This window comes from Capricornis sumatraensis, chromosome 3 (genome assembly GCF_032405125.1).
Source record: "Capricornis sumatraensis isolate serow.1 chromosome 3, serow.2, whole genome shotgun sequence".
NCBI lineage: Eukaryota > Metazoa > Chordata > Mammalia > Artiodactyla > Bovidae > Capricornis > Capricornis sumatraensis.
In genome coordinates, this window is record NC_091071.1 from 40,699,059 (window position 1) to 40,712,289 (window position 13,231).

A 13,231-nucleotide genomic window follows, 5' to 3' on the forward strand; every position below is an offset into this window, starting at 1 on the left:
CGCCAGGCCCACCTAGCACCGCCCATCGCCCACTACCCCGCGAGGGGCGGAGCCTCCAGAAGCCCCGCCCCGGCACCCTCCCCGAGCCGCTCCCGACTCTACGGCGTGGGGGCGTGGCCTGAGGGCGCCCCGCCCCGCGCCGCGCCGGGAGGAGGAGGAGCCCGCGGCCGGGCCGCACTGCAGCGCCAGCGCGCGAGCGGGCGGCAGAGGACCCGGCCGACCCCGAGCGCCGAGAGGCTGTCGCGCAGGCAGACAGGCCGCGGCCGCCGCCGGATACAGTCCCGCTGCAAGCCATGCCGTGCGGGGGCTCCGCCTGAGCCGCGGCCGCCGGGGCCGGGGGCCCTCGGGAGCGGGCCGGGGCCATGCTTGCGCTGCCCTGAGGATGCCGCCCGCAGCGCCCGCCCGCCTGGTGCTCGCCTTGGGCCTGGGCCTGTGGCTCGGGGCGCTGGCGGGGGTCCCCGGGCGCGGCTGCGGGCCGTGCGCGCCCCCCTGCCTCTGCGGCCCGGCGCCCGGCGCCGCCTGCCTCGTCAACTGCTCAGGCCAGGGGCTGCGGACGCTCGGGCCCGCGCTGCGCATCCCCGCGGACGCCACCGCGCTGTGAGTAACGCGCGCCCGCCGCGCGGGCCCGGTGGTTGCCATGGCGCCCGGCGGCCTGTCGGGGCGCGGAGCGCCTGCACCCTCCGGGGAGAGGCCGGCCGGGCAGGTCGCCGGCCTGGCGGCCTTCGCAGGGCGTGGGCGCATCCCCGGCCTCCAGAAGGGGAAACGGGGTGCGGGCCAGGCCTCTCCCAGGGCGAGGCTCCAGCGTAGTGAGGGCGGCCCGACTAAATAAGGAAAACCTGGGCCCACGGCCGGCTCTCAGCCCGCCTGGCCTCAGCCAGAGGGAAATAGGAAAATACCGGATTTTGTGCAGGCGGAGACCGCGCGCCCGGAGGGGCCCGGCGAACGCCAGCGGACCGGGGCCCGTGGGCTGGGACGGGGCGGGGCTGTCTCCCGCACGAACTTAACATTGCTGCTGCTGCTGCTAAGCCACTTCAGTCGTGTCCGACTCTGTGCGACATCATAGACGGAAGCCCACCAGGCTTCCCCGTCCCTGGGATTCTCCAGGCAAGAACACTGGAGTGGGTTGCCATTTCCTTCTCCAATGCATGAAAGTGAAAAGTGAAAGTGAAGTCGCTCAGTCGTGTCCGACCCTCAGCGACCCCGTGGACTGCAGCCCTCCGGGCTCCTCCATCCATGGGATTCTCCAGACAAGAGTACTGGATTAGAGACTAATAGGATGCGGCTTGGCCTGGGGCGATACCCAGCACCTGGGAGTCCAGGAGGAGGAAGCTGGGCTTGGCCGGGCCGTGGAGAGCTCTTGATGGATGCTTAGAATTGGCCTGATGCTTGAAGTGGAAGGGGAAGACCAAGGGGGTGGACTTCGTCGAGCACGGGTGTAGGGTACACCCCCATTGTGGCCGCTGTAGGGGGACTGAGGGCAGGATGGGAAGTGGGTTAGGGTCCTCGCGGGCCTCATTTGCCCTGTTCAGCGCTCTGATGTTATCCTGGGAACAGTGAGTGACTGATTGCCGTGGAGGGGTTTAAAACGCTGAAAAGTCATCCTCAGGTTTGCATTTTGGAGGAAATAATAACACGCAGTCTTTATGGAGAGCTCACCTCCAGCCTCGGCCTGTGCCAAGGTGCGATTGTGAATTGTCACGCTTAACCCTCAGCCTGCCCTCTGAGGTGAGGTGCAGCAGAGATGCCCATTGTACAGATGGGAACACAGGCCGGAGGTGACAATGATGTGCTTTGTCCAAGCACAAGTGACCAGTAACAGCCGATGCCTGGCAGAGGCAGCATTGGATTGAAAAGGGTGTGGGGAACTGAGATTTTCAGACAGTTGACCCCAGAGCTGGGGACAGTCTCCCAGCCTGTGATACACATCCTCACGACCCCGTCTGGGTGTTTCCAGACATCTCAGCCAGGACTCCTCGGCTCCCTGGCTGCACGCTGGAATCCCTTGGGCAGGGGGGCGGGTGGGTTCAACCTCCCCAGGCTTATTAAACCTTGAATTTGGTTTTGTAACAATCCCTGGGTGACTCCAGTGTGTGGCTGCCTCTTTTTAGGGGGACCCGTGTGGTCTGTGTTCAGGCGAGTTTGGATGTTGAAGGCAGAGCAGGGGCGGGTGCTTCTCCTGGAGGGCTCCTCCTTGGGGCTCTGCTGGGTGTTGTGGGGGAACTGGTTCTCCAGGGGCAGCGGCTGGGAGCCTTGGGGCCATGCTGTTGTCTTGCTCCCTGACAGCTGGTGTTTGCCGTCACGGCTGTCTCTGGGGAGATGGGCTTCCTGTCTGTGGCCAGTGCCCACGTAATCGTTTTGGATCCACCCCTGGCCCTTGTTTCTGGATGTTGTGAGTGAAGTTGCCTCCATCTCTGTTGGGCCAAGAGCTCCTGGGGGTCAGGCCCCAGCTCCTGCGGGTTATTCCTGCTTCCTCGTCACCTGGCAGCAGGCTGGCCTCCAGGAGCTGTCCAGGAAATAAACGGTACTGGTAGGTTGGCCAGAGGCCTGCAGCAAGGAGCAGGCTCCTGGGCACAGCAGTGGAGCCTGAGCCTTGCATGTGTCCACTTAGCCTCTGGACATCCAGGGAGCTGGCGGCCTGGCCTGAGCCAGCAGGATTCCAGGGCTGCTGGCCCTGCAGCCCGGGAGGAGAGGTTCGGGGAACCGAGGAGACTTCACGTTCCACTCGACACTCTGAAGCTGCCTCAGAGATTTCTGCAGGGCTCAGTGTGAGGAACCCATGGGAAACCAGACCCTTGACTGCAGATGCTAAGGCCTGCCCCCACCCAACCACCCCCCCTCGCCACCATCTGTTCTCTGTGGGCTGCCCCAGACATCATCCTTGTCTGTCCACTCTGCAAACCGTGCCCCCCTCAGAGAGAGGGAGGCAGGTGACCCTTCTCTGAGGGCGCAGGAATGAGGTCTAAGATGCCAGGGAGCCCCCTGTGGGAGGGTGTACACGTCCAGGGGCCCTGCCTCCTGGGTGTCACCCCTAGCTTGAGCCTAGGGGACTCGGGCCCAGCGTCTCTGTCATCAGCATTGGGCAGGCACCCCTCCACTTGAGACTCCTTGGCCAGCCTGAGGTGCCGCAGGACAGCTGTGTCCTGACTTGGGAGGGGACAAGGGCTGGCTGGTGGGGGATTCGGGGCTTGCAGGATGGCCCAGGGTTTTGAGACCCCAGCCTCCTTGGGTTAAATGATGCTTGCTGCTGGGAGGTGGCAGCCTGAACAGGATGACGTCACTCAGTAAAAGCTGGTTGCGCTCCTGTTTTTAAAGCTTTTATCCTGGAGAGTTTGAACTTACACAGAAGTGGGCGGAAGAGCGTGATGAACCTCACAGACCCACTGCCCTGTGGTCTAGCCTGCTGCTCCACCCTCACCCCACCCCTTTTGGAAGCAAACTCCAGCCATTCTACTTTTGATCTGGTAGCATTTGGAAATGCATGGCGACCCCTCGATCACACCCAGAACAGTGCACAGTTCCCTGGTCCCTTCATGTCTAGTGTGCTCAAATTTGCGGTTGTCTGTGTTTTCACTGGAGCCAATTAGGATCCAAACAAGGCCCACGCGGCAGCAGTGGACTCACTGAAGAGACCGGCTCCCACGGCACCTGGTGTGCGGTCGTGTCTCTGTGTGTCCCTCTGCCCTTGCCGTCCTTCCCCACACTGCTGGTCGGGCGCAGAGCTGTGCTGGGTGGGGAGCCACGTTTCACGTGCTCGAGCCACAGGACCGGCGGCTGCTGTGTTGGCCAGGTTGGCGCAGAGAGTTCTAGATGGGGCAGTGCTGCCCCAGGTGCTGTCGATCATGTCCAGTGTGGCTGACTTTAGCCGGCCGCTTCTCGGGTGAGGGCCAGGGGCTCACCACCAAGTGGGCCTTGTACTGTCTCACGGATGTCGGGTCTAGGACCAGGCTCGGAGCAGGGACTCAGTAGGGATTTGCTTTGCTGACTAGGTAGGATATTGGGGCCTTGGGGTCTGCCATTGGCTGGGGGCACCCAGGGCCTTGCCCTTCCTCACATGTCCCCCTAACTGATAGGGGGTGTGGGGGGCTCTGGGAGATGCAGCCCCCAGGGAGCTGCATGGGTGTCAGGGAAGGTGGGCGTTGGGGAGGGGACCCCTGGGCTCGGCGTGAACCTGGCCTGTGTATAACGCCAGGCACCACGTAGGCAGCCATGCATGTGGCTTCCTACACATGCATGCATGTAACGCCAGTGATAGAGAGGAGGCCGTTTTGCAGGGGCCCCTGGAGGGATCTCCAACACAGGTGACACTGAAGCCAGTGCTCAGCGCTTGTGCAGGTGTCACCCAGCGCCGGGAGAGAGCATCCCACATAGAGTGGACAGCCTAGCAGAGTCTCAGAGGTTCCAGGTGATGGGGGGCGGCAGATGGGGCCTCTGGAGAGAGGGCAGTGGGGGCAGCATTGAAGGACCCTGGAGAGAAGCGTTGTGATTGGCGTCTTCCAGAAAGACCGCTGGCTGGGGTGCAGAGGCGCCTTGCGTGCTGAGCTGGTCTCCCCCTCAGGGTCCCTGAGCCACCCGCACTGGGAGAAGCAGACTGCAAGTGCATGTCCCAGAAGCTGCCTGGCGAGGGCCGGACGGCAGGGCTGTGCATGCCGGGGGCCACATACACACCGCTCCTGTCTGTGGCCCTTGGCAGGGCGGCAGGTGAATGGGGAGGCTTCAGCTACAGCTGTGACACGGCGGACCTGAAGGGACGGACAGCAGAGCGCTCCCAGTGCCGGGAGCAGTGAGGACAGCCACCAGCCTGGAGAAGGGCGGGGAACACGCGTCATGTCGTGTCTGATGAAGGACTCGTAGCTAGAATAAGGAAAAACTCAGTGACTCAAAGCTAAAAAGCGGGCAGAGGATCTGAACAGACCAATCTGCAAAGAGGCACACCAGTGACCAATAAGCACGTGAAAAGACGCTGTGTCTAGCTTTCAGGGAAACGCAAATCGAAACTCCAGGGAGATACCATTTCACACCCACTGGGCTGGCTGTCCCCAAAAGACAGACAGTACCGGGTGTTGATGAGAATCCTCGTCCGCGGCTGGCAGGGATGGGGCACACCTGGAAGACAGTCCAGCAGCTCCTCGGAAAAGTAAACATAGAGGGCCCGGCCATTCTGCCCCTCGGTGTAGACCCGGGAGAAACGAAACCTACGTCCACACAAAAACTTGAACGCAAATGTCCACAGCAGCTCTGTTCAGAAGATGTAAGAGGTGGAAACAGCCCCAGGGTGTATTGGAGATGGGTATGTGCACAGAGTGCGGCCTGTCTGTAAAATACTGTTTGGCCATGGGAAGAATGCGGTGCTAAGGCTTGCTGCAACATGGGTGAGCCTTGAAAATGTGTTCCGTGACAGAACTCAGATGCAGAAAACCACGTGTTGTGTGATTGTGCTGATGTGAAACGTCCAGAATGGGCAAGGCCATGGAGCCGCAAGTGGACGAGTGTCTGCAGCTAGGGTGGGGCTGGGGCTGAGGGTGGTGGCCAAGCGCGCTGGTTTTCCCCCCGGGGGGGGGTGAAATGGTCTTGGAATTACGGGTGGTGGTTGCCCAGCCCTGAGAGTATACGGAAAACCACTGAACTGTATGCTCTGGAAGGGTGACCTGTATAGTTGGTGGATTAAAAAACAGATCCCTGAAGAAAGCACCCAGGGGGGCACACCCCCTCCTGCTGCTGCCTGGCCTCCCTGCCTGGCCTCCCTGCCTGGCCGCGGTGAGCAGGACTCTGCTGAGCTCTCCGTCCAGCAGTGTGGTGCCGTGGCCTGGGAACCGCACTCGACTCCATTTTACAGACCAGGAAACTGAGGTTGAGTCGCTTCCTGGGGTTGCCTGGCTGGTGGGCTGTGGCAGAGAGATGGTCTGGGTGTGCTCAGGGCCTCTCCCTGGAGCTGCACTTGGGGGCCTGGGGTTTGGGGGCAGTGAGGGTGTCCCCAAGGGGGGCGGGGTGTGTTCGAAGGGGACCAGGTGGGCTCTGACTCAGCCCCAGCTGCTCAGCTGGCCCTGCCCACCAGCCTCCTCCTCCCAGTTCCCTTGGCTGTCCCTGCTCTGGTCCGTCCCAGCGACCCCCCAGGAGGAGCATGGGCAGACCTGGCTCCCACTGCAGCCCCTCTGCTCCCTGTGTGGCCGTGCCCAGGTCGCTCAGCCTCTCTGAGTTCTGGTTGCCTGCCCTGCGTTTGGGCACTGTGAGTGGATGCGACGTGTGGTTGTGGGCCTCAGAGGTGAGGGGGTGTGGTGTCCCCACAGCACTTGGTTGATGGTGGCCGCGTAATCCTAGCTGCTGCCAGAGTGGCCCCCCAGGCCCTTCTGAATGAGCTCAGAGTCCACCACTGGTCCCCAAGTGCTGGCCGGGAGTTGGGCCCCAGGACCTGTCCTGCTGCAGAGCACACAGGCCTGAGGAGGGGCACCCTTGCTGGCGCACGTGTGACTGTGCTGCTCAGACCAGACACACAGGTGCACCTTGGGCAGGCAGGCTCCTACGCACTCTTCAGCACCCAATCCTGGAGGCCCCGTGTCCAGAGGCCTCCTGCCTCTGGTCTGGCCTCAGAGGTGCCTTTACTACAAAGCCAGGCGGCCAGTGGGATGCATCATGCCAGGCACGCTTCTCTAGTGGTTTCATCTCAGTTTTACATGTTTGTGTGTCCCACACCTTCCCGTGTGGATGTGTAGCGTGGTGAAGGTATGAGGCATCTTATGACAGCTGGCCAGTGGCAGTGCCACCTGTGAGTGGGCATGTGGGGACCCTGGCTCCTGAGGGGGACCTCGACTGGGGTTTGGTTTCAAGTGAGGAAGCCATTTTGGACGAGACGTGCATTTTCCTTTCCGGAACATTCTGCTGTGCCAGCGCCACAGTGGGAACCCAGTCGGGCCCAGCCCGCTGAGCGCTGGGGTGAAAACAGCCCACTCCTGCCGCGCTGTCTGGGGAGGCAGCAGCCCCGGGCCCGGCGCTGGGCTGACCGGCGGGCTGGGTGCCGGCAGTCTCGCTGGAAAATGTGGCTCACGTACGTCCTTTATTCCCGGAACACCTTGTTCCTCGTGGCTTGGCAGCCGCCTGTGCTGAGGGGCCCAGCCATGCCCAGGCCCGGTTGGGGGGCTGCGTTTGGGGGCCTTCTCCCCAACTGAGGCGCCCACGGGCCCAGGCCAGGCAGAGCATGTCCCCAGTTCTGAACCCCTGGGCCCTGGAGCCCACCCTGGGGTCCTGCAGGGCCGCCCTGGAAAGAGCTGTGCCCTGTGGTGGAGGCCAGCCTTACCCATGCCCTGGGCGAGGCTCGCAGACCCTGTGCCCACAGGCCAAGCCCTGGAGCTCCCTGGGCGACAGCACTGCCCCCCGCCAAGCGGGGGAGACCCTGAGGACCGAAGCGTGGCCCTCAGTCCCCAGCTAGGGGGCTCCTCTTCCTCGGCCCCTCGCCCCATCCTGGCCTGGTTAGTGCCCTGATGGAGGCCACCTCTGGTGGGCTGCCCTGGGAAGGCCCCTCCTCGGGACTCCCTTCCCCACCTCGGCCTACGGGTCCAGGGGCTTCCCGGGTAGGGCAGGGCAGCCCCGCCCCGGACGCCTGTGCCTCGTCCTGCTGACAGCTGAGCTGCGGGCTGGCCACGCCCCACAGGGAGCCTCTCCACGCGCCCTGGAGACGAGGCCCCTCCTTGTCTGACGCCCGAGACGGGCGCCTCTCCCCTGTTAGAGGCCCGGACCCCCCTCTCACTGGTCCCCGGGCCTCGTCAGGAGCCAGATGGGGGTGGGTGGCTCCAGCCAGGCCTCCTGGGCCCCTTGCCTGCCTCTCACCCTCTCTGCATGTTTTTCTTCAGATCAGCTCTCTCCCCAAAACTTGAATTCATTAATTTAAACATCATTTCCGGCCCTGGAAGCCAGCCTCGCTCAGCATAAATAGAAGTGCATGAAGACAGAGCTAGGTTACCAGACTCAGACTGACCCACCCCATCCTGCTGCCAAAGGGAGCCGTTACTGCCGTGTCAAGTGGGAGCACTGGGTCTGGACCGGCCTGCAGGGTCCCTGGGGCCGGCCTGCGGCCTCTTGCCCCTTCCACCTGGGCCTGGCCCCTGAGGGGCCGTGGTGGGGGTCCCTGTTTCCCTGGAGCCCTGGAGCTGCCGTGGAGAGGACGGGGCAGCGGGGGCAGGGCCGTCCCATCCCGTCCCGCCAGGGGGGAGGCGGCCGCTGGCCCACCGCGCGGTTACGTAGCGTGCAGGCGGCCCCTCCGGAGCCCTGTTTCCAGCGTGGCGGCCAGCGCTGCAGGGTGGAGTGTGGGCTGGGGCCTGGCGCCCGCCTCCACTGCTGACCACACGCGTCTGGAATGTGCAGATGTTTCCTCGGGGGCTCTGGCTGGCCCCCAGACCCCGCCGGGCATCTCGACTGGGGAGTGGGCACCCGCCCCCCACCCCCGCCTGGGCAGAGGGGGAAACTGAGGCTGCCGGGGGCGGTAGGGCTGGTACCTCCATGACCCCAGCTCCAAGAGGCAATGCCCTGGGAGCCACCCGGGCTCAAGAAGGACCCTGTCCTTGGGCTCTGCATCGGGCACCTCTTCCCTCAGTGTTGCCCCGTGGCCCTCCCCATCTCTCCTCTGGGCCCTGAGGCATCCCTTCCCCTCTGCAAGGCCTGGGGCTGGAGGCATGGGCTGGGCCCTGTGGGGGGAGACTGAGCCGCCAGCGTCCACAGGGTGGGGGGTCAGTGCCTTACCCCGACCCCCCCGGCTGGTGGGAGCAGGGATCCCTGCCCCAGCTGCTGCTACAGCAGGAGAGATCGGGCTGGGAAGGACATACTCCCCCAGGAAGGCTGGGTGTGTGACTCGGGAGATGGGGAGTTGGGCCTGCCCCAAGGCGGGGTGCGGGGCAGACAGGACTCTCCAGTGACTACTAGGCGCTGGGGGGAGGAGGGGAAGGCCGGGGCCTAGGGGTCGAACAGGGGTCTTCCTCCCCAACACCCCCACCTGTCCTCAGTCAGGAGAGGGAACAGCGTGGTGGTTAAGAAGCCTCCTTCCAGTGCAGGGGACGCAGGTTTGATCCCCAGTCAGGGAGCTGAGATCCCACATCCTCTGGGGCAGCTGAGCCCGCACACCACCACGAAGAGTCTGATGCAGCCAAATAAATACACAAGTAAATAAAGAGAGGGAACAGCAGGGGAGGGGCTGTGTGTGAGGACACCGTCGTCTCAGTCCAGGGCTGTGGGCAGTTGGGGGCCAGCCTTGTGGCCTGGTCCCTGGTGCCCAGGGAGCTGACTTGGCTCGTGCTGGTGCGGGTGTGTGGGCCACAGGTCACCCTTTCCCCTCCTGCCGTGGGGTCCCTGAAAGTGGCTGGTCTGGGCCTGGGAGGTCCGGATGACCCAGAGGGTTGACGCCACGTGGCCTAGCCCCTCTCAGATGTGAGCTCTTCTCCCCGTGGGGACGGCTGCCCAGAGTGGCGCTTGGCCAGCCGCCCTGCTGGGCTCCTGTGGGTGGCTCCCTGGGCTGGCCGTGTTCCTCATCCCAGACTTGGTAAGACGGGAAACCCGAGTGGGGGCAGGGCGCAGAGGAAACCCGAGGGGCTGGAGCAGAGTGGGGCTGGCCCTCGGCAGCCGTGGCGTTCTCCGAGAACGGTGACGACAAAAGCAGATGGGGATGTGGAGAGGTGGCCATTCAGGGCTGGGAGGCCTCAGCAGAGTCCGCCTCCAGGGTCCCCCCTGCCCAGCATCCCCAGCTCGCCCTGTTGCCCTTCCGCGTGCCCCCAGGCATCTCTGGCCGTGGTGGTGTGCCCGGCTTTGTGCTGGCCCTGCTTTCCGGCTGCAGGGTCTTTTTCTGCACCTGGGCCCTGGGCAGGCCCAGGGGAGTCCTGGGCGAGGGACTCCCTGGGGCGGGGAGCATGTGGCTGCGCCCCTCAGGTGGGGGAAGCCTCCTGGGGGCAGCTGGGCAGGACTGGGTGGAGGACTGAGCTGGGCCGTGGGTCAGTGGGGCCAGGGCGGCGTCCTGGGGGTGGTGATGGCCGAGTGGCCGGGATGCCAGGGTCGCCCTGCCCCCCTCCTGCCCTGGTTTTCTGGCACCACGGTGATCGGGAGCCAACCACAGATGGCTCCCAGGAGCTGCCACTAATGATGGATTTTCCAGAAAACGGGATGTGGAAAAACACTGCAGGGCTTGTCCTCCTTTCCCTTCCGCTTGAGGCCCTGGTTGGGACGCTGGCCCTCGTGCCCCTGGTGGGGGCCTCAGGCCTGCACGCCCCCTTGAGCCCCACTGTCCCCAAGGCCCACCTCTGGGTTCTCCGACAGCCCGGGGCTGAGGCTTCTCCACCCCCACCCCAGAGGCTCAGGCTCCACAGCTGTGTCCCCTTCAGCCCCCGCGTGGGTCTAACTGAAGTTTCTCTTAGCCTGCCCTCCCCCACTCGGGGATGCCGAACTTGACTTCAGGTGGAGCCTGGCCGCGTCCGCTGGTCTCCCGGCCTGTCCCTTCCCACCCCGGGGACGGCCTGGGAGCCCCAGCAGCCTAGTGTGGGCTTGTGTGCAGTGGTGTGGGAGGCACCGTGTCTCCCTGTTTTTTTAAGTAGATGTGACTGTCCCCAGCTGTTCATAGTGGACACTGCTTCCGTCAGCAGCGTCAGTGGTGCGGGGGAGCCTTCCCCAGGCCATCCGGTGAGAGCCTGGCGTGCTCCGGCAATCCTCTGGGTGTTAGGACTCCTCCCGGTAGCTTTGTGGGACAGATCAACAGGATAAACTCAGAATCTGCCTGTGGAATCTTCACCAGCCATTAAGAGTCTAGGGTTCAGTGGCCATGCAGTGGCATCCAGCTCGCTCCTCAGCAGCAGGCTGGAGGCTTGGCGAGAACTTCAGCAGCTTAAAGTGATGATGGGCAGGCCAGGGGCTCCTTCAGGCCCGCGCGGCTGCAGCCGGGCCGCATGTGCGTTGCAGCGTCTCGCCCAGTGTCTCTCCGCCACCAGCTCCCGCCGCGTCTCCAGGCGGGCGTGCGGTTGTGCGCCGTTCCTGGGTGGCCTGTGCTGTGCCATTGGAGCTTGTCGCCAGGAAAGAACCTTTGCCAAGTCCAGCGTCCCCCTGCCCTGCGCGATCAGGTCACTGGCAGAGCCGCGGTAGGGTTGCTGAGCCTCCGGGTTGACGCCTCCACCCTGTCCGATCCCAGCAGGAGCTCTAGCCCCAAGCCTGGGGACCCCCGTCCAGGTTCAGGGGTCCCACTGCCCGGAGGACCCAGCCCCGGGTTATGCAGCCCTCTTGATGGTGCCTGAGGCTCTCTGCTCACAGCCCCTCTTGACGCCCCCAATTCAGTAGAGGCTTCGGTCCTGCCCACCTGCTGCTGTGGGCCCCTCCCTGGGGCCTGCGCCCCCCCATCCCAGGCAGGCTGCAGCCAGCATCGGTGGAGCACATCATGTCCACGTGCTGTCCGCTCAGCGCCCAGTCTCCTGATGGCTGCCCACGATGCCAAGGACGAGACCTGGCTCCCAGGGGTTAGCAGAGTGCCTCCAGTCCGCCTTCCCTCACCCCGTTGGTGGGGCCTGAGGGGGATGGGAGCTCCCTTCTTTGGCCCGAGCTCCCTTTGTTAGTCACCTGCAGGCCCGCTGGTGACATGAAGGTCAGAAGCCCCCCAGGCCATGTTGGGAGCCAGGGTCATGTGGGTGTCCCGGCTGAGACCCGGCCCCCAGCCCTTGGTGCATAGCCAGTTTCTGGGCAGAAGTGGCCACAAGGCCCTGCGTGGACAGCCAGGCTCCAGGAGGAGCAGTGGTCAGGACCGGGGTGGGGGTCGCTTCCTGAGCCTCGTTCCTGGAGGTCGTGAGCAGGGGTGAGGGGTGGCCCTAGGTACCCCAGCACCGCCTGAGGCATGCGCTTGGGGTGCGGGCTGCCCTCGGCCTCGACTCCCAGGAGGGCCTTGTCTCAACGCCAGCCAGTTCTTACTAAGCTCTGTTGTGCGTGGTCTGGGGGAGGCGATGGAGCTGCACTCGGGACACCCCCCAGCCGCTGAGGGAGCTGGGACAGCAGGGCTGGGGGGCATCTGGAGTGGGGGTCTGGACTGGGCTGTGGCCGGGGTCACTGGGCTGGCGGGACCTGGAGACAGACAGGCCTGGCGGAGGCACTGGCGGGCCCGTGGCCTGTGGTCATCACTGGGAGGGCTGGGCTGGCGAGCGGCATTCTGGGACATCAGAGGGCCAGCGTGACACCTGGACGCACAGAGGCTCAGAGGGCGGGAGGCCCAGGCCACGCCAGTGTGGAGACTGGCGTCCCCATCCTAGGAGCTGGACCCGTGGGGCGACTGGCTTCCGTCTCCAGACCAGGAGGGGAGGTGGCACCGGTGGTTGGAGAGTGTCCCCGGAGGGACTCGCGAGGGGCTGGGGTCGCGTCGCCACTGTGTCACCACGTCGCCAGCGCTGTGGGTGATGGCAGGTCAGGGGGCTGTTGTGCTGTTTTCTTGGTGTTTCTCCAGGTGTTACGAGAATGGCCGTTTTCTTGTACATCTGTGACATTTGTATTTCTTGTCCTATTCTCATTTCTGGCCTTTTTAAAATTTTCTTTCCTGGAGTAGCTTGCTTTCTTCACGGTTTGTTAACAGCATATATGGAAAGAGTATTATGAGCCTTTATGGCATCACCGACTCCATGGACATGAGTGTGAGAAAGCTCCAGGAGATGCTGATGGACAGGGAGGCCTGGCGAGCCGCAGTCCACGGGGTCGCAGTCAGACACGACCGAGTGACTGAATGACAATCCGTGGTCTTCACTGCTAGTGCTTTTCCCGGCTGGTAGTTTGTTTTCCGATATATTGTGTGGATGTTGCGTGCTTTGATGCAATGGTATCTTCTGGCTTTGAGATTTTCCTTCTGCTCATAGTTTCTGCTTTGAGAACCTGATTCCTCTCCTGTGCTTGCGCTGGGGTTGGTTCTTTGACACGGTTCTGTTGACCTTGAGTGCCTGGGTTTATGGGAGTCCGGCTCTACGCAGTGCCCTGACCCTGGAGGGTTAACACAGGCTGTTACTGTTGCTGTGCTGCGGGGTCCTCCACCAGGGTCCCTCCCCCTTGGTCTGGTCTGTGCCCCCATTGCGTCTCAGGACACCCCCCACCTCCCCAGCAGCATCTGGATGCCCGGCCCTGGAGACCCCGGGGCTGCCTTGTGTGTTCTGACCCCGTGTGGAAGGGTGAAGCCTGCCCCCCACAATGCACCCAACCCTGCTGGGCAGGAGGGGCAGTGGAGGGCGTGGACACAGTGCTGAGGCCA

General features: G+C 63.9%; 1 protein-coding gene across 1 annotated transcript in view; it reads left to right on the forward strand.

The window, feature by feature from the left end:
* The first annotated feature begins 382 nt into the window (after positions 1-382).
* The window catches only part of PKD1 (polycystin 1, transient receptor potential channel interacting), a 38,871-nt gene continuing 26,022 nt past the window's right edge, over positions 383-13,231 (forward strand). The window contains exon 1 of the mRNA XM_068967134.1: positions 383-597. Coding sequence (XP_068823235.1) covers positions 383-597 — 215 coding nt within the window. The remainder of the gene's footprint in view (positions 598-13,231) is intronic.